The sequence below is a fragment of the Pyrus communis genome, chromosome 14 (genome assembly GCF_041283825.1).
Source record: "Pyrus communis isolate YQ-2024b chromosome 14, ASM4128382v1, whole genome shotgun sequence".
NCBI classification, from domain to species: Eukaryota; Viridiplantae; Streptophyta; class Magnoliopsida; order Rosales; family Rosaceae; genus Pyrus; species Pyrus communis.
Window position 1 is genome coordinate 24,519,728 of NC_142578.1, and position 16,249 is coordinate 24,535,976.

Sequence of the window (16,249 nt, forward strand, 5' to 3'; positions counted from 1 at the left end):
TTTTAAAAACGAATAGTTTTAAGTACGTTAAACACTTTTAATCAATTTTATATTCTTTAACTTAAGAACATATAGCTACTCAAATCTTCTCAAATAAATGCTTAAATCCATCCAGAGTAACAACAAACCAAAAGCTCTGCCCTCCCTCTATCTATTTAGGGAATGGAAGGGCAGAGGCCTTTGGTGTCCCCTCCAATTAAGAATTTGGACCTCACAATCACTAGCCAATATGCTTTTCTTTCATGCCTTTCTTCACTCATGGTTCGATATTTTGATGTCCTAGGCATAGAGGAACCACACCAATCCATCCTAAACTTGGTGGTTAAATTCTACCGGGGTGACGATACTGTAGGAGAGGTCGGGAAAATGAAAAGTTTTCACTCTATTTTTTTCCTCCGCGCTCTTCCATTTTGTTTCTAGCTTTTCCCTTCACCATTGTTCATTTTTTTTCCTTCTAGCTTTTAGACTAAATAAAAAATGAAGAGATATAAAACAAGTGAAAAAGTGCAGAAGGAAAAAAAAAAAAAAAAAAAAAAAAACCCAGGTGTGAAAATCACAATCTGCCGAAGACTCCATAATTTAAAGGTTAGTATGGTGCTCTCTTTAATTGTTACAAGAGAAGTTTGGTTCCTTAAGATTGAGAATGAGTTATTTCTGAATATCCTTTGTGATCGGTTTACAAAATTTTATATTTATGATCAGAACTATTTATATTATTTATTCTATACAGATCACGTATTGTGACATCCCACATCGTCTAGGGGAGTGATCTTTATATGTATATTCTCATCCCTACCTAGCACGAGGCATTTTGGAAGCTCACTGGCTTCGGGTTCCGTAAGAACTCTGAAGTTAAGCGAGAGGGGGGCTAGAGCAATCCCATGATGGATGACCCACTGAGAAGTTGCTCGTGAGTTCCCAAAAACAAAACCGTGAGGGAATGATAAGCCTAAAGCAGACAATATCGTGCTACGGTGGTGGAGCAGATCCGGGAAGTGATCCGACCCGGACCGGGATGTGACACGTATGCTAATAATCAATTAAAACTATTTTTTTAATCAATCATTTGCAAATAGATAGATGGTTCGTAATATTTTTATTGAATTCGTTCATATATTTTTATACAGTTCGATGACTAAACGATCTCATATTATTTTGATTTTTTGCACAAATGATTGCAATAGTGATTTAGAATACGAACAAGTCTAATCATAAAAATAAAAATCTATGAATTAACAACAAGGTATCTTGAGTGGAGCCAAGTCTTTTCTTTGTACATGAGGAGGAGATGAAGAGAAGCACAAACCTGTCATCATAATAATATTTTAAATCAATCATACATGACGTTTTAATTCTTCATACATTAATGCACCATTAATTTAGAATACCCACATCAAATGTTGCATAAAATTCCCGAGGAAAATATAAAAGCTTAAGGGATCAAAAGTTGATTGGCTACCAGAAAACAATGGAAAGATCAAATCACTGTTGTGAGAGAAACTCAAAGCCTTTCATATTGCCGATAAAACTTTAGCTACAGCAACAGCAACAAAATCCAGAAAATATATATTTGGATGACTTTGCTGTGAAGTGGGAACATCACCACCACCCCACCTCCTACTCCTTTCTTTTTCCTTCTATTCCTGCAAATCTGTACCTCCATAACAGTAAACAATTCAATATCCTCTCTCTCTCTCTCTCTCTCTCTCCCTCCTCTGTTTCTCTCTCTACTCATCTCCATCCCCATCTCTCAACCTACCACTCAATCTCCCCTTCTCTCTCCTCCTAGTCTCTCTCTCTCTCTCTCTCTCTCTCTAAACTCCTCCCATCCTTGAGTTAACATCAAAGACAGGTATTAAAAGAAAGGAGAAAAATCATGAAAAGTGATGACAGTCACGTCTCACCTGCCTCCTCCAGAACCTTTCCTTGAATCCAACTCCAACTCCAAACATTTCACAATCCAATTATGGGTCTTCCCAGAGTCTCAGATTTAGTCAAAAACCCCAATTAATTAACCCACAATCATCACCAAAAGACTACTTCTTTTTCCTCCAAAACATGACCGAGGTCCTCCAATCGCCGTCCCCATCTCACTTCCCTTCCTCTTCAAGCTCCTCCACTCCATGTGGTACTGCTTCACCTACACCCAATGACTCACCATACCCACATGCCTTTTTAGAGGACACCCTCCATGGGTATTTGGGTTCGGGGGAAGAAGAAGACGACGAAAGCGAAGACGAAGAGGAAGAAGAGAGGAATAGGAAGGAGAGGGACAGAGAGGGGGATCAACTTTCGCTTCTGACCCTTTTGGTCACTGCTTTCAGGAGGTCTTTGATTGGTTGCAGTAGTACTAATAGTGCAGATAGTGCAAGAGGGAAGCTTTCTTCCATGGAGATTGGGTGGCCTTCGAATGTCAGGCATGTTGCCCATGTCACCTTTGATCGGTTCAATGGGTTTCTTGGTTTGCCTGTTGAGCTTGAACCTGAGGTCCCCAGGAGGGCTCCAAGTGCCAGGTCCATTGCAAATTTTCAATCTTTTTCTTGGGGTTCATGTATATTTCTGTTTTGATTGATGGGTTTTTGAAATTATGGGTTTCTGCTAATTGGGATTCTTGAAAGTTTTATCTTGATAAAGTTGGTTTGTTGAATTTGTATTGGGAATCCTTGTGTTAGGTTTTCATTTGGTCAGATTGGGGATAAAAGATTTCTAAGGTGTTTTCTGGGTGGGTTTTGAAGCTGCATTCTTTTGTTCGGATATGCCTTGATGGAAATTTTCCGTATTATGTCCTCGTTTTGTTTTAGTTTCTGTGTTGGCACATGGCATTATTTTGCTTTGCTTGCTGGTATTTGGTGTACTGATTCTGCTCTGTAGAATTTTTTTTTTTTTTCTTCTCAAAAGACTCAGCAATTATTGTAGCTTGTTCCATCAATTATATCCTTCAACATGTATCAACCAGGAAACGATGGATGCCAATTTTCTATTTACCTTATAATATGTCTGTTGTAAGAGAATTTCATCACGATTCAACTCTACGGTGATGATGTGCTGTGAAATTTGAGTACTGTTTTGATTCTAAATGTGCTTTGGTTTGCTCTTATTTTGGTTTTTTTTCTTGAATTTCAAATACTTGGAAAATGATTGTCGGTGTTCATGTTTTACACCCATGTTTTGTTTTGAGTTAAGGAGTTGGTGCTTTGTCAGGGTCAAGTAAGATGAGAAATATAGAGAATAAGCACTAGATTTGGCACGTTGACTTCAATGAAGAAAAAATGGGACTGGATACGCCTATGTTCTTTATTTATACTTATAGTCTGTTGTATATTTGTTTTTTTTTTTTATTGTTGTTGGACAAATGTTGTATATTTCTGTTTAGTTTTCTTTTTTGTTCTTCACTTTAACAGCATCAATAAAGTTTAAGTACTATACTGACATTGATTTCATCTGCAGCGCAAACGTTTTTGGGGTCTCAACGGAGTCTATGCAGCTTTCATTTGATGCCAGAGGGAACAGTGTCCCAACAATACTCATTTTGATGCAAAGACATTTGTATGCACAAGGGGGTCTGCAGGTATATCACTCTTTTGCTTATGTTCCTTTCTTCCAGCACGTCCAGGGTAGAATGTAATTAGAAGATATACTTTCGGACACTTTGTTATAATTCAAAGTTTCAAACTACCTTCAATAAAAAACTGAAGTTCAGTCATACATGCAGGCTGAGGGAATCTTCAGAATTAATGGTGAGAATAGTCAGGAGGAGTACATCAGGGACCAATTAAATCGAGGAGTGATACCAGAGGGCATTGATGTGCACTGTTTGGCCGGTCTTATTAAGGTAAGGCTTTACCATGTGTTAATGACTAGTTTTCTTATTTGTTCCATCTTATTGTCATTGCTCCCTGTCCCCTCCCCCAATCAACCAAAGGTGAACTCATCGTTGAGCCCTTTCAGTTCATGTAATGACATTTGATGTTAAAATTCATGTGTTGTTGCTTCTCAGGCTTGGTTCCGAGAACTTCCAACTGCTGTGTTAGACTCTCTAACACCAGAGCAGGTAATGCAGTCCCAGTCGGAAGAAGAGTGTGCTGAACTTGTTAGGCTCCTACCTCCAACAGAAGCTGCATTATTGGATTGGGCAGTAAACCTAATGGCTGATGTTGCACAAATGGAACACTTCAACAAGATGAATGCGCGCAATATTGCCATGGTGTTTGCACCAAACATGACTAACGTGAGTGAAAACTTTATGCTCTAAAGTTTGTAGAAAAGAAGAAAAACAATAAAACTGAAAAAACCCCGATTTCATGCATAATCTTCGTTATTAGCGACATCCACACCTACACGTTCTATATACTAGAGTAGGAGCCAATGTGTTAACTCAAATATCAGACTATCATAATCAATGCATTTGGCAAGTTTTGTTTGAAGCTTGAAGATATAGAGAACGAATTAGAATGGGATAAGAAAGAGGTATAGTTTTTGGTGGGACTTTTTATTGCAATGCTGGGTTATTTTGTAAGCTTAATATGTTCAAAGACCAGAAATCAGTCTTGTTACGAATCACCTAGGAAAAACCATTACAAATCTGATAGCTGCGTGGTGTGATTAATTTCTTCATCCAGTATCTTTTTTTCAGTTTCCAATTAGGGTTAGATGTGATAGTCTTCCTTCAGCATGTTTTCATATGTTTAAGCCACCCGTCATCAAATTACTTTTATTAACAAGTGTGTAACTTTCATTGTTCACAGATGGTAGATCCTTTGACTGCATTGATGTATGCCGTCCAAGTGATGAATTTCCTCAAGACTCTTATTGTCAAGACACTAAAAGAAAGAGAAGAATCTTTGGTGGAAACAGCCCCTGTACCCCGCCTAGAGCCATCTGACGAGGATGAGCACCAAAGCACTCTTCAACCATATCACAAAGAGGCCAAAGAGGAGGCTGACGAGGAAAATGAAGAGGAGGGCGTATTTGTTGGCAAAGAACCTGCTTCAGAGAGCCCCCTTCATTCTACACAAAATGATCCCACAAGGGCAACAACTGAAAGTGGATCTCAAACTTTCCTATCTTCCATCAAGAATATCATTCCGGGAGGAAACTGGTTTCTGGCAGATAATTGTCCTTGTGAGGTTGTATCCCAAGTTAGCCCTTTGGCAAACAGGCCCCAAGAAGATGGTGTAACAAGTTCAGGTAGAGAGGCTCAACCAAACATTTGGAAGAGCAAAAGTGGTCAATCAAGCGGTCCGAGTCTGAAAAAGGGCCCCAAGAAGGTAAACGAGCAGCTGCTGATTCAAACTGCTGTGACTGCTGACAAGAGCAAAAGAAGTGGAATTCTTAGCCACATAAATTCGAGGACGGAGCTGGCTGAAGGTTGGCGTTGAAGAGTGTTTCGGAGGTGTTTTCGGGTGTTGGGGAGATTTGGCTTTATGTTTGTGTTTCCCCTGTGGAAATGTTGTGTATGTCCGTGTCTGTATGATGTAATGTGCGTGTGTTTACATTTGTTTGTGGATGAAGCTTCTTAACCTTGTCCCTTGTACGCATTTCCCCAACCCGATCTAACATTTTCTGTATTTTCAAGTAGAGGTTGGAAAGTGGTTGAAAATTCCTTGTTCCACTAGCAATGAAATTAGAAATATGCATTTCATTGAAATGTTTAATTCAGTTCGATAAATTAATAATCATAAAAGAAAGAGTGTCTGTCGATATCTTAGTACACTGATATATTTTTATTAAAGGATGAGAATAATAAATTGGTTACGAACTTACCATCCAAAATTCGAACATAAGGTTTTTCGCTTACAAATAAAAAGAAATACACTAGATTGTAGTATTAAGTGACATGTGTATACGATATTTAATCAAAGTGCATTACTAATTTGGTTAGGTTGGGCACTCGGGGGCCTAGGAAGTTAAAATTAATTAGAGTTCATTAATTTTAATTTTGAATTAAGTTTTTAATTAAATTAATTAAAAATCGTTTTGATTAATAGACACAACGTTTGGAAAGAGTTGTATGGTTTCAGATACATTCAAAATGTATTTGAAAATGTATGAAATAGCCTATATAACTAAAGACTTCCATCGTAGATCATCTTTTTCCTTTCTATCTCTCCCATACAAAACCTTACAGAGAGTAAACACACAAAATAATTCGCCAGAATTCTATAATCTAGTGCGGGTTGTAGAATTAGATAGTTGTATCCTGGTCGAACAGACGTAGTAGAACCACAAGCATAAGAGTGGGACAAAAATACTGTTCGAAGGACATAACTTTTGCGCTAGCCACTATTTGTGATTCAGTCAAGTTAGTATCATTTTAATTCCTGTATTTATTTCTGTTATTTTATTCTATATTGCAAGTATTTTTCATTAATAAAGATTTAGAATTTCAAGTTTTGTTATTTTTTATTTATTTTAGAATTGTTCTCCAATAGAAATACCGATTTTTTTTCTTTTACAAACAATATTCTATAGTGATATATATATATATAATTTTTTTTTTTTTTTTGAAAAAGGCTTACAATGGGATATCAATAATAGTTCAAATTTCAAATTCACCTTTATCGAGAATTAAATTTAAGATATCTCACTTACAAGTAAAGAACAATATCGTTAAACCGTAGTCCTAAATGCCTATTCTACCACGATATTGGATTCATAAGAAAATCGGTTGTATATGGGTTGACATACAAACCGAGTTTTATCGACTCGGTCCAGTTATTTTCATGGAATAGCCGGTCTAGATGGGTGGAGCGGGGAAATAAACAAACAAAAGTGAGTGGGAGTCGGGACTAGTGATCGGGTCAAGAAATCCCCGCTCCATATTTTGTCAAAAAACCCGCCGAGCCCAAAACCCAAACCTCCACAAGTTTCCACCTTTCCCCGTCTTTGCTTTCATCGTCGGAGCAAAATCGATGTTTCTTAGCAGCCTCACAGCACCTTCAACGAATTCTCAAAGCAAATTTTCTTTTCTTGGTGTTGGTACTTGGTAGACGCCGGCAGCAGCAAAGTTAGATTGCTTTCTTCAGAGGTAACCCCAACTTTTTGATTTGCTTTGTTTTCATTACCTTCGTATTCAAATCGTGATCGGTCGATTACCCTCTTATGTTACAGTGTCACAGATTGTTGAATTACGCATGATTTTATTCAGACGCAGACCATTTCACAGAATGAACATTCATGCCCTCCATAGCAATTTCTGCTCTCTGCTCCCTGTTCAACTTCCGTCTCGAATGTACGTGTGTTTGCCACCAAACCCACATTTTTCAATGACATTTGATTGCTTTTCGAAATCGGAATCTCAATTTTTGCGTCTTAAAAATGATGGGTTTTGCAGGGAAAGTCATTTGTGGTATGTTTTGCCTGGTGAGGTGAAGAGTGAGGGCCTTTTGAATCGGTATTTCGAGCTTCTGTCACCGTCTGAGAGAGATAATGTTTTGGGCATGCGTGGGATTGAGCTCCAGAAAAGAGCATTGCTTGCCCGGGCATTGGTTCGGACTACGATTTCTAGATATGTAGGTCACTCTCCTTTGCTTTTACAAGTTAGAGAACATGACTGTTTGTGTTGTTTGTATGGTTAATGTGGATATCTAAACGTTCTTTTGTTTGATACTAGATCAGACAAACCATCGAGTTGATCCGAGATCCTTAAACTTTAAAAAGAACAGTCATGGGAAGCCTGAGGTATGCTTCTTTTTCTTACCAAGTCTAGTGAAATTGTTGTCATCTATGCTCCCATTTACTTTACAGTCATGTTCTTTGAGCTCTTTATTTTTTCCGGTGCAAATTTTAATCGTTCTTATAGCTTACTTGAGAGTAGGTAGAGTGGCAATTTGCTGATGGCTGGCAGCCACCACCATTGCATTTCAGCCTCTCGCACACTTCTTCCTTGATAGCTTGTGGAGTAACTGTGGATTCTCCGGTAAGTGTTTGGAGTATTCAAGTATATATATAGTTATGTATGCATAAATATTGTTGTTGATGAAGTTATAATTTGGAACTTATGTGATTGCATTTCTGATTTTAGATCGGTATAGATGTGGAAAATAAGAAACGGAAGTTGAAGAACGAAATTTTAGCTTTTGCTCGACGGTACTTTTCTTCTCATGAAGTGGAACATTTATCTTCTATTTCGGACATTGAAATTCAGCGTCAACAGTTTATAAAATTATGGACTCTCAAGGTCTGTGAGACTGATCGAATAAGGGTTTAGGGTTATGTTTTCTCAAGCTTTTTCTTATTGCCATGGATCTCCTTTCTCCTTTCCAGGAGGCATATGTGAAAGCATTGGGAAAGGGCTTCTCTGCTTCACCGTTTAAGACCTTCACCATTCGATTCAGGGATGCAGCTAAGGGAGGCGTCGATTCATCTGGGGATGTAGATTCAGAGGTTTGTCAGAGACTCGTAAACAAAAATTATTGCAACATCTTCCATGGGTATCAAACTGAATACGTTTTATATAGAGTCCAGGGATTGTATGCATTTTACATATCTTGAAGAAGTTTTGGCCTCCCTTTGATTATTCTCTTTGTTGTTAGATGTCCGAAATCAGCGTTGAACCTTTTGGCCCCGTGAACCTCACGAGAAATTGGCAATTTTCGCTTCTAGAGTTGGCCGGCTCTCATTATGCTGCGATTTGCATGGAAAGACATAAAACCATTGGAGGTGAGATCTTCCGTTTTCCTTTTCGTTAATAATTTTTATAATTATTTTGGATCAATCAAACAATTGAGAAACAAGTTCTACAAAGTATAAATTTTAACAACTTCCAGGTAAAGAAAACGCTCCGATAGAATTGACAGTGTGGAGAAGTATTCCGTTTGTTGAAGAAGAATGTGTTACAGGAACTGATGCGGCTGTACCAATTGGCGGATAGATTTGTCTTCGTCGTCTTGCTCAACTAGTATAAAGTTTTCTAGCCAGTGATTCTGTTGAACAGTTGGTACTTCAAACCCATGTATTGTTACAGAGAAGTTCCTCGAACCCACTAAATCGGAACTGAGTGTGTCCGAATTAATTTGCCCATCACTTGCAGGAAACTTGTCCTCTGGCATTGTGTTTGTGTGTTCAATAGCCAAAAGCCGATAAGTAATAAAATTCAAGCAAAGATAGCGACCTTCACCTCAACTTTTCTCATGATTTCGAATCCAAAACCCAAGCTGATTTGAGACGTCTGCGAAGAGATATCACCAGTAGTCTTTACAAGAACAGACACCATTCCTAAAATGGTGAAAACGAGTTGCATCTCTGACAACAAACTGGCGATCGACAATCCTGCTTACCAACTTTATGAACAAATGACAGTCTCCACATACCCTCAGGTTCTTTATCACTACGATTTCGGTCCCTGGTGCAGTATTTAAGAGCGCGAATGCAATTGCCAATTTTTCACTGTGAACTAATTGCTCTTCGTTTCTTCCTTGATCATTCTCATCAGACACGCCAGGTTCCGTCATTAAATTTTCTAATTCATCCAGCATCCTATATATTTCTTCAGTCTGACGATGGGTTCTATCGCCAGCCAAGAAAACTTGAACTGTTCCTTTGCATTCGACATAGCTAAACCCTGGCTCCTTTTTGAGCTTCCTTTCCCTCATCATAACTCGAACCTTCAAAACGCCCTCTAGATTCTTCGCATCAGAGTATATATTCGACAACAACACATAGTAACCGATATTGGTTGGCTCAAGCTCGATGACGTGCTCAAATGCTAACTCTGCCAGCTCTACGTTTTTATAAATTTTACAGGCACCCAAGAGGGCACCCCATACTGCACCATCAGGATTTACCGGCATGGACTCAATTAGCTCCTTGGCTTCCTTGAGTCGACCTGCGCGACCTAAAAGATCTACCATGCAAGAGTAATGCTCTGGACCAGGCTGCAATCCATATATTTTCTCCATTGCAGCAAAATACTCCAACCCCTTATCGGTCAATCCTGCATGGCTACACGCAGACAAAACAGTCACGAAAACAGTTTTGTCAGGTCTAATTCCGGTCATAACCATTTTTTCAAAGAGCTCCAACGCAACCCCTCCTTGTCCATGCAACCCATACCCACCTACAATCGCTGTCCAGGAAACCAAGCTTTTCTGAGGCATGGCATCAAAAATAGCATGAGCCTTCACCAAATTACCACACCTAGCGTACATATTAACCAGGGCATTATTCAAATACGGATTAGAACCAAATCCGCAAGACTCTATCCGCCGCTCTACCTCACGTCCAATGCCCTGTGCACCGAGGTGAGTGCAAGACGAAAGAACACCAACTAGTGTCACAGGATCAGGACAAACACCACAAGACTCCATCTCCTTATACAAGCTCAAAACATGAGTAGCGAGACCGTTTTGCGCGTACCCGGAAATCATCGCATTCCAAGTAATCAAACCCTTCTCAGGCATTGCATCAAACAGCTTCCTTGCATGATCAAGCGACCCACACTTCACATACATAGTCAGCAAACAATTCGTCACGGACGAATCAATGTCGAAGCCGCACTTAACACTAGAGCCATGAAGGCACATCCCAAACCCCAAATGCACCGGAGCAGCGCACCCGGGAACCAAACCCAGCATTGTAACTGAATTAACCGCCACGCGCGCCTCCCTCATCCGACGAAACAACAAAACCGCGTCAGAAAATCTCGAATTCGAAGTGTGCCCAGCTATCAACGCATTGTAGCAAACAGTCAGCATCCTCGAGTGGGGATTTTCATCGAACACCTTCCGTGCATCGTCAACCAAGCAACACTTACAGTACATCGAAACGAGAGCAGTTTGCACAAAGGGTTCGGGTTCGCAGCCGGTTTTGAGCACATGGCAGTGGAGGAGCGAGCCGGTCAAACGAAGCGAGAGCGCGGCGCAGGATTTGAGAGCGAAGGGGAAAGTGAAGGCGTTGGGCGAGTGGCCACGGCGGAGCATTAGGCGGTAAACAGTGAGAGCTTCGAAGAAGAGACATTGCTTCGATAGCTCTCGTAATCGAGCGTTCCATGAAGACTCCCACATCGGATAACACTCGCAGCTTACACTGCAAAATATGTGTAAGCCAATTCACAACGTTGCTGCACGTGATCGACTTGAGAGGGCACGTGATGTTGAAGGGTCCATGGTAATTGCGGTGGTCCGCGAAGCATTTTGTCACCCAAACGAACTAGATAACAGGCTTGGATTGGATAGAGTGATCAGCTTTGGCCCGAGAAACCAGAAAAGGAAATATCTCAACGGCGATGGAAGCCGTACATTTCTCGACCGTTGCTTCCCGCCACTTGTCTACGACGTCGCATTCCGTGTCCACCAACAGAGGCTTCTCCGGTTCCAAGTACGAGGCGGCGAGGAGTCCGGCGGTCAAGCTGGGATCCTCCTGGACTGCTTCGGGCAGCCCCGCTTGGCTCACTTCTAGAAACTTGTTCACTGTATGTCCTCAAATCTTGTTTGGTTTCCGAGAAAACGCAGGAAAATAATTTGGAATTTGAAGCCGGCACTGAAAGTTTCGTACTTTTTTTATTTTTGCTGATAAATTTGTGTTTGGTGAATTGTTGTTAGAGGGAGATATGGGGTTGGGTGAATTCGAAGCAAGTTACGATTGCTCGGAAGGAGTTGCGGGGGATTGTGAGGGCTGAAATGTTTGGCCAGTTGACGAGTGGGCTCGAATCGGCTTGGAGCAAGCTCAAAGGCGAAGGTTTGCTTCTCCTGAACTTCTTTTTTCCTTCTACGATTTAAAATTTTGAATCAAATTTTCTAGGGTCAAGTGAGTTCTATTAAAAAGCACTTGTTTGGGATTTGCTTCCGGAAGGGTTAAAAGTGTTTTTTAACAGCCAAAAGCGGTACTAGAATGTAGAAGCGCTTTCTGGAGAAGCACTTGCTATGTGCTTCTTTGAAAGCACTTCCAAGTTCCAAATGTTTTTCCAGGAAGCACTTGGATTTATAATGAAGTTTTTCTGCATGCTTATAATAAAAGCACCCTTAGAAGAAGCACTTATGAGCAGAACTGCTTCCTACAAAAGCAGTCCCAAATGAGCCCTTACAGAGTTAAATTGGAGAGGAGAAAAACCGTTCAACGAGTCACTTTTCATTTTCTAATTGATTCTTAGTGGTGGACAAATTTCATCGGTGCGCTTCTCGAATTGAAGAGTCGGCATGATTTATTTTTACTTTCTAAAGTATTGGCCTTGAAGTGTTTTTCTCTATAGTGTAATTTTATCAAGGGCTTCTATGTAAAAAACCCCTTAAAATTCCATAGCATGATCGCACTGATCACTGGGCTTTTGTACTGCAGAGGTTTTGACTAAGGAGAATATAGCGGAGCCTATGAGAGATATAAGGAGGGCTCTTTTGGAAGCTGATGTGAGCCTTCCTGTTGTAAGAAGGTTTGTCCAAGCTGTCAGTGACCAGGCTGTTGGTGTCGGAGTTATTCGAGGAGTGAAGCCGGATCAGCAATTGGTCAAGGTAACTTCACACATTGTATATGTTGAGAATGAGTCCCACATTGATGGGAGGGGGGACCTTGCATGGGCTTATAAGAGGTTGGGCTACTCCCCCTATTGCCAATTGGTTTTACGGTGGAATCTCAACTTTCTTGAGTATAACGATACATGATTCTCTTGCTTTTCAAGGAAAAGCTAGGTAGTCTATTTTAAGCATCGATTCCTAATGAATTATGATAGTCAATTGCGGCTTCTTTCAGATTGTGAATGACGAGCTAGTGAAACTGATGGGTGGAGAGGTGTCTGAACTTACCTTTGCAAAATCTGGTCCCACTGTTATTTTATTGGCTGGCTTACAAGGAGTTGGGAAGACGACTGTATGCGCAAAATTGGCTAATTACCTTAAGAAACTGGTGCATTTCCACGAGCATATCCCTCTTTCATACCATTATTATATGCATTGGAGCTATGCAAAATTTACTTTTTTGCTTTTCTTTTTTTCCATTTTCTGACCCCGTGACATACACCACTCACAGGGGAAGACTTCTATGCTTGTCGCTGGTGATGTATACAGACCTGCTGCTATTGACCAACTTGTAATTTTAGGTGAACAGGTATGCGATTTGCATTGCCAATAAAGTGAACGACTTTACATTTCCAGCGACTCTTCTGTTCTAAGTTTTTGGTCCGCGTTCATTCTTATGGAAAGTTGAAGCTTGAAACAGGTAAAAGTGCCTGTATATACAGCAGGGACTGACACTAAACCTTCAGAAATAGCTAGGCAAGGTTTAGCGGAGGCCAAAAAGAAAAACATAGATGTAGTAATAATGGATACTGCTGGAAGGCTTCAGGTAATTCTTTTACGAATGTCATTTTTGTGTAATTCTGTGATGATATTTTGAGAACGTATGCTGGTTATATTAACTTTGTCTTGAGTTTTTTTATTTTTTTGGTTTTCTTCTGTTTATCAGATAGACAAAGGAATGATGGATGAGCTGAAAGAAGTTAAGCGGGTTTTGAATCCCACAGAAGTTTTGCTTGTTGTGGATGCAATGACTGGCCAAGAAGCTGCAGGTATTCAGATTTCAGGCTTATAGTTCAATTTTTTGATGTATTTTCAAGTTTAATCACCCAAATAGACAGATTCTATTTTCTTTCCCTTTCTTCCATTATTGCTGCAAAACTAGACAGAGAAGCAAAACAAGCATGGTTTTTTACTGTAATCTTTGTTTTGGTAGTTTTTGTGGATCATATCTCTGTACCCACTTAGGAGAAGAAATATGATCCATCTGCAATTTCATGTACACATAAGAGTTAGGAAATTGGTTGCTCTACTTAATGTTTGAGATAAAAAACCAAATTCATACCATCTGAACTGAATTATGTGATTCGTAGACTCAATTGTTAATTTGTGTCATGTGTCATCAATTTGCATGTCATTTGATGTTCTTAGTGTGTGAATACACATTGACGCAATTCAAGTGATCATTGTTTCAAAAATGTAATGTTACCATGCCACAAACGAAATTATGAATACTTGTAGAAGTAAGCTGACTATGTTCTTTGAGTTTGCAGCTTTAGTCACAACATTCAACGTAGAGATTGGGATTACTGGAGCTATTTTAACAAAGCTAGATGGGGATTCTAGAGGTGGAGCAGCTTTGAGTGTTAAAGAGGTTTGCTTCTTGTTGCCTTACTTGTTTTGTCATAGTAATCTCATTTGTTCTGCCCCATTTATTATTCATCATTAAATTTCAAGTGAGTGCGAAGCTAAAAATAAACGTTTATGGTATAAACCATGATTTGAAAATCTCAAGGGAATAGATAATTAACTCTTTCTAGAGGAAGAATCACTTATGATATTGAAGTTTGTATAATTTATCAAGAATTTTGCTTTCAATAGTATTCAATATTATTCATGTTTGCATTTCTCTGTAGCATTCAGATGACGTAGTTGCGTTTTGAAGCATCTCTTCTTGCTAAAATAGTTAAGCTACTCAAATACTTTTCTGTAATTGTTTTCCTAATAATGAGTTAATGGCAGGTATCAGGAAAGCCAATCAAACTTGTTGGGCGAGGAGAGAGGATGGAGGACCTTGAACCATTTTACCCAGACCGTATGGCGGGACGCATATTAGGAATGGGAGATGTTCTCTCATTTGTGGAAAAGGCGCAAGAAGTTGTGAGTGGGGTTTTATTCCTCTGTGTAAATTCCACACCCAGATTCCGTGAATATTTATATGAGTTCTAATTGAGTTGTCAATATAGATGAAACAAGAAGATGCTGAAGACTTGCAAAAGAAGATAATGAGTGCAAAGTTTGATTTCAACGATTTCCTAAAACAAACTCGTGCTGTTGCACGCATGGGTTCCATGACTCGTGTTCTTGGAATGATCCCTGGCATGGGCAAGGTATGAAAGCCTGTTTGGTTCCATTCTGTATATTTACTTTTAGGAGGTTGTATTTGATTCGGTACACATACACTTATGACCTGAAATTTGATAGTTGCTGAGATCCAGCGGGTTCCTTATTTTGGTTGTATTTAATTCTTAGAACTTTCCAATTTGCCTGACTGAACAGGTTACTCCCGCACAAATTCGAGAAGCAGAGAAGAGTTTGAAGATAATGGAAGCAATGATTGAAGTGATGACCCCCGGTATCTTATTCCTTTTGATTTATTGAAACTACCATTTAATGAAAATACTGCCGCTTCATGGTGCGCTGCAGGTTATATATGGCTTTCTGATTCTCATCTTTGATTACAGAGGAAAAGGAGAAGCCAGAGTTGTTGGCAGAATCTTCAACCAGGAGAAAAAGAGTTGCTCAAGAGTCCGGGAAAACAGAGCAGCAGGTATGTGCAATGGCTACCTACGGTTTAAGTGTCCTCATATCAGCTTCCCCGTAAAAAGGGCTTGCGGATGTTGAATTTATATTTGATTTTCACAATCAGCTGCTGCTACTACATATAACTGCAATGTTCTTAACGATGTCAATATCAGGTGAGCCAACTTGTTGCTCAACTCTTCCAAATGCGAGTTCGTATGAAGAATCTAATGGGTGTAATGGAAGGCGGCTCTATTCCTGCGCTGAACAATCTTGAAGAATCTCTCAAAACTGAACAAAAGGTGCTTCACTTTCCATTACTTTTGTTTGCTCTCGGTAGTTTATATGCCATGCTAACGAACTGTATAAAATGTCTCTGCCATCTAGTTTTGCCGTGCGCACTTAGCAGCTTTTATTCATTTATCATAGACTGTTGTTGCATGGTGGATACATCTTTTACGGTTTGGGATTCCTCCTTTTTCAGGCTCCTCCTGGCACTGCAAGGCGGAAGCGACGATCTGATTCAAGGAGGCAGTTTGTTGGCTCGGCATCTCGGCCCGGTCCTCGTGGTTTCGGAGGGGGAAACTGAACGAGCATAGCTAGCGGGAGGGAGTTCATGTCAATGAGATTCGTGTTCTCAGTATTTTACACTCTCAGAGATATGTTTGCGTACAACTCCACAAGAATATTACATATTCTCCATGATTGCTGTAGGCCATGCATCAAGCTCATTGTATATTCACTTTTTTTGTACGCAATCTGTTTTTTGTATTAATGGGAAATTCTTGCATGTTGCATTGCAACACTCTTTATGATGTCACTCGTCCACGTCCGTGTGCGATTCATGACCATTGATACGATTCATGATCATTGATATCGATGATGTTAGTGGAGTCCACAATGCATCGACAGTCAGATTTCACCCACCTGCCTGGGCATTCCGGTAGCAAATATCTAAATCTTAAATAACTGATTTTACATATCGTCTCCTTATAGTTGTAGTG

The 16,249-nt window shown here is 39.8% G+C and overlaps 4 protein-coding genes across 6 annotated transcripts; 3 read left to right on the forward strand and 1 right to left on the reverse strand.

Moving 5' to 3' along the window:
* Positions 1-1,453: 1,453 nt before the first annotated feature.
* On the forward strand, positions 1,454-5,647 carry LOC137712893 (rho GTPase-activating protein 1). The gene is made up of 5 exons (XM_068452078.2): positions 1,454-2,513; positions 3,448-3,568; positions 3,713-3,832; positions 3,998-4,228; positions 4,746-5,647. The coding sequence occupies exons 1-5, from the start codon at positions 2,059-2,061 to the stop codon at positions 5,376-5,378; spliced, it is 1,560 nt and encodes a 519-aa protein (XP_068308179.2). The 5' UTR covers positions 1,454-2,058; the 3' UTR covers positions 5,379-5,647.
* Positions 5,648-6,793: 1,146 nt separating this feature from the next.
* On the forward strand, positions 6,794-9,035 carry LOC137712817 (uncharacterized). 3 transcript variants are annotated; one of them, XM_068451985.2, is made up of 9 exons: positions 6,794-7,027; positions 7,111-7,231; positions 7,334-7,511; positions 7,618-7,680; positions 7,817-7,918; positions 8,024-8,179; positions 8,266-8,385; positions 8,535-8,661; positions 8,769-9,035. In XM_068451985.2, exons 2-9 carry the CDS (start codon positions 7,134-7,136, stop codon positions 8,870-8,872), a joined length of 948 nt encoding a protein of 315 aa, XP_068308086.2. In that variant the 5' UTR covers positions 6,794-7,027; positions 7,111-7,133; the 3' UTR covers positions 8,873-9,035. The 3 variants fall into 3 exon arrangements, with proteins under 3 accessions (XP_068308086.2, XP_088540193.1, XP_088540192.1); XM_088684067.1 differs by having other exon boundaries at positions 6,886-7,027; positions 7,148-7,231; XM_088684066.1 differs by having other exon boundaries at positions 6,890-7,027; positions 7,119-7,231.
* On the reverse strand, positions 8,670-11,003 carry LOC137712815 (Pentatricopeptide repeat (PPR) superfamily protein). The gene has a single exon (XM_068451982.2). It carries the CDS (start codon positions 11,001-11,003, stop codon positions 9,183-9,185), a length of 1,821 nt encoding a protein of 606 aa, XP_068308083.2. The 3' UTR covers positions 8,670-9,182.
* A 75-nt stretch (positions 11,004-11,078) lies between these two features.
* On the forward strand, positions 11,079-16,060 carry LOC137712816 (signal recognition particle subunit SRP54, chloroplastic). The gene is made up of 14 exons (XM_068451983.2): positions 11,079-11,410; positions 11,541-11,676; positions 12,274-12,443; positions 12,682-12,834; positions 12,958-13,035; positions 13,147-13,272; positions 13,393-13,495; positions 13,997-14,097; positions 14,466-14,603; positions 14,690-14,833; positions 15,003-15,078; positions 15,188-15,273; positions 15,422-15,547; positions 15,730-16,060. Exons 1-14 carry the CDS (start codon positions 11,225-11,227, stop codon positions 15,832-15,834), a joined length of 1,728 nt encoding a protein of 575 aa, XP_068308084.2. The 5' UTR covers positions 11,079-11,224; the 3' UTR covers positions 15,835-16,060.
* The last annotated feature ends 189 nt before the right edge of the window (positions 16,061-16,249 follow it).

Excerpts from the sequence above, each read along its gene's own strand:
- LOC137712893 (XM_068452078.2), top strand. The coding sequence starts at position 2,059 with ATGACCGAGGTCCTCCAATCGCCGTCCCCATCTCACTTCCCTTCCTCT. Across the intron at positions 2,514-3,447 it reads AGGAGGGCTCCAAGTGCCAG|CGCAAACGTTTTTGGGGTCT; the intron begins GTCCATTGCAAA and ends TTTCATCTGCAG. Across the intron at positions 3,569-3,712 it reads ATGCACAAGGGGGTCTGCAG|GCTGAGGGAATCTTCAGAAT; the intron begins GTATATCACTCT and ends TCATACATGCAG.
- LOC137712817 (XM_068451985.2), top strand. The coding sequence starts at position 7,134 with ATGATTTTATTCAGACGCAGACCATTTCACAGAATGAACATTCATGCC. Across the intron at positions 8,180-8,265 it reads TAAAATTATGGACTCTCAAG|GAGGCATATGTGAAAGCATT; the intron begins GTCTGTGAGACT and ends TCTCCTTTCCAG. Across the intron at positions 8,662-8,768 it reads AAGACATAAAACCATTGGAG|GTAAAGAAAACGCTCCGATA; the intron begins GTGAGATCTTCC and ends AACAACTTCCAG.
- LOC137712815 (XM_068451982.2), bottom strand. The coding sequence starts at position 11,003 with ATGTGGGAGTCTTCATGGAACGCTCGATTACGAGAGCTATCGAAGCAA.
- LOC137712816 (XM_068451983.2), top strand. The coding sequence starts at position 11,225 with ATGGAAGCCGTACATTTCTCGACCGTTGCTTCCCGCCACTTGTCTACG. Across the intron at positions 12,444-12,681 it reads CGGATCAGCAATTGGTCAAG|ATTGTGAATGACGAGCTAGT; the intron begins GTAACTTCACAC and ends GGCTTCTTTCAG. Across the intron at positions 14,604-14,689 it reads TGGAAAAGGCGCAAGAAGTT|ATGAAACAAGAAGATGCTGA; the intron begins GTGAGTGGGGTT and ends TTGTCAATATAG.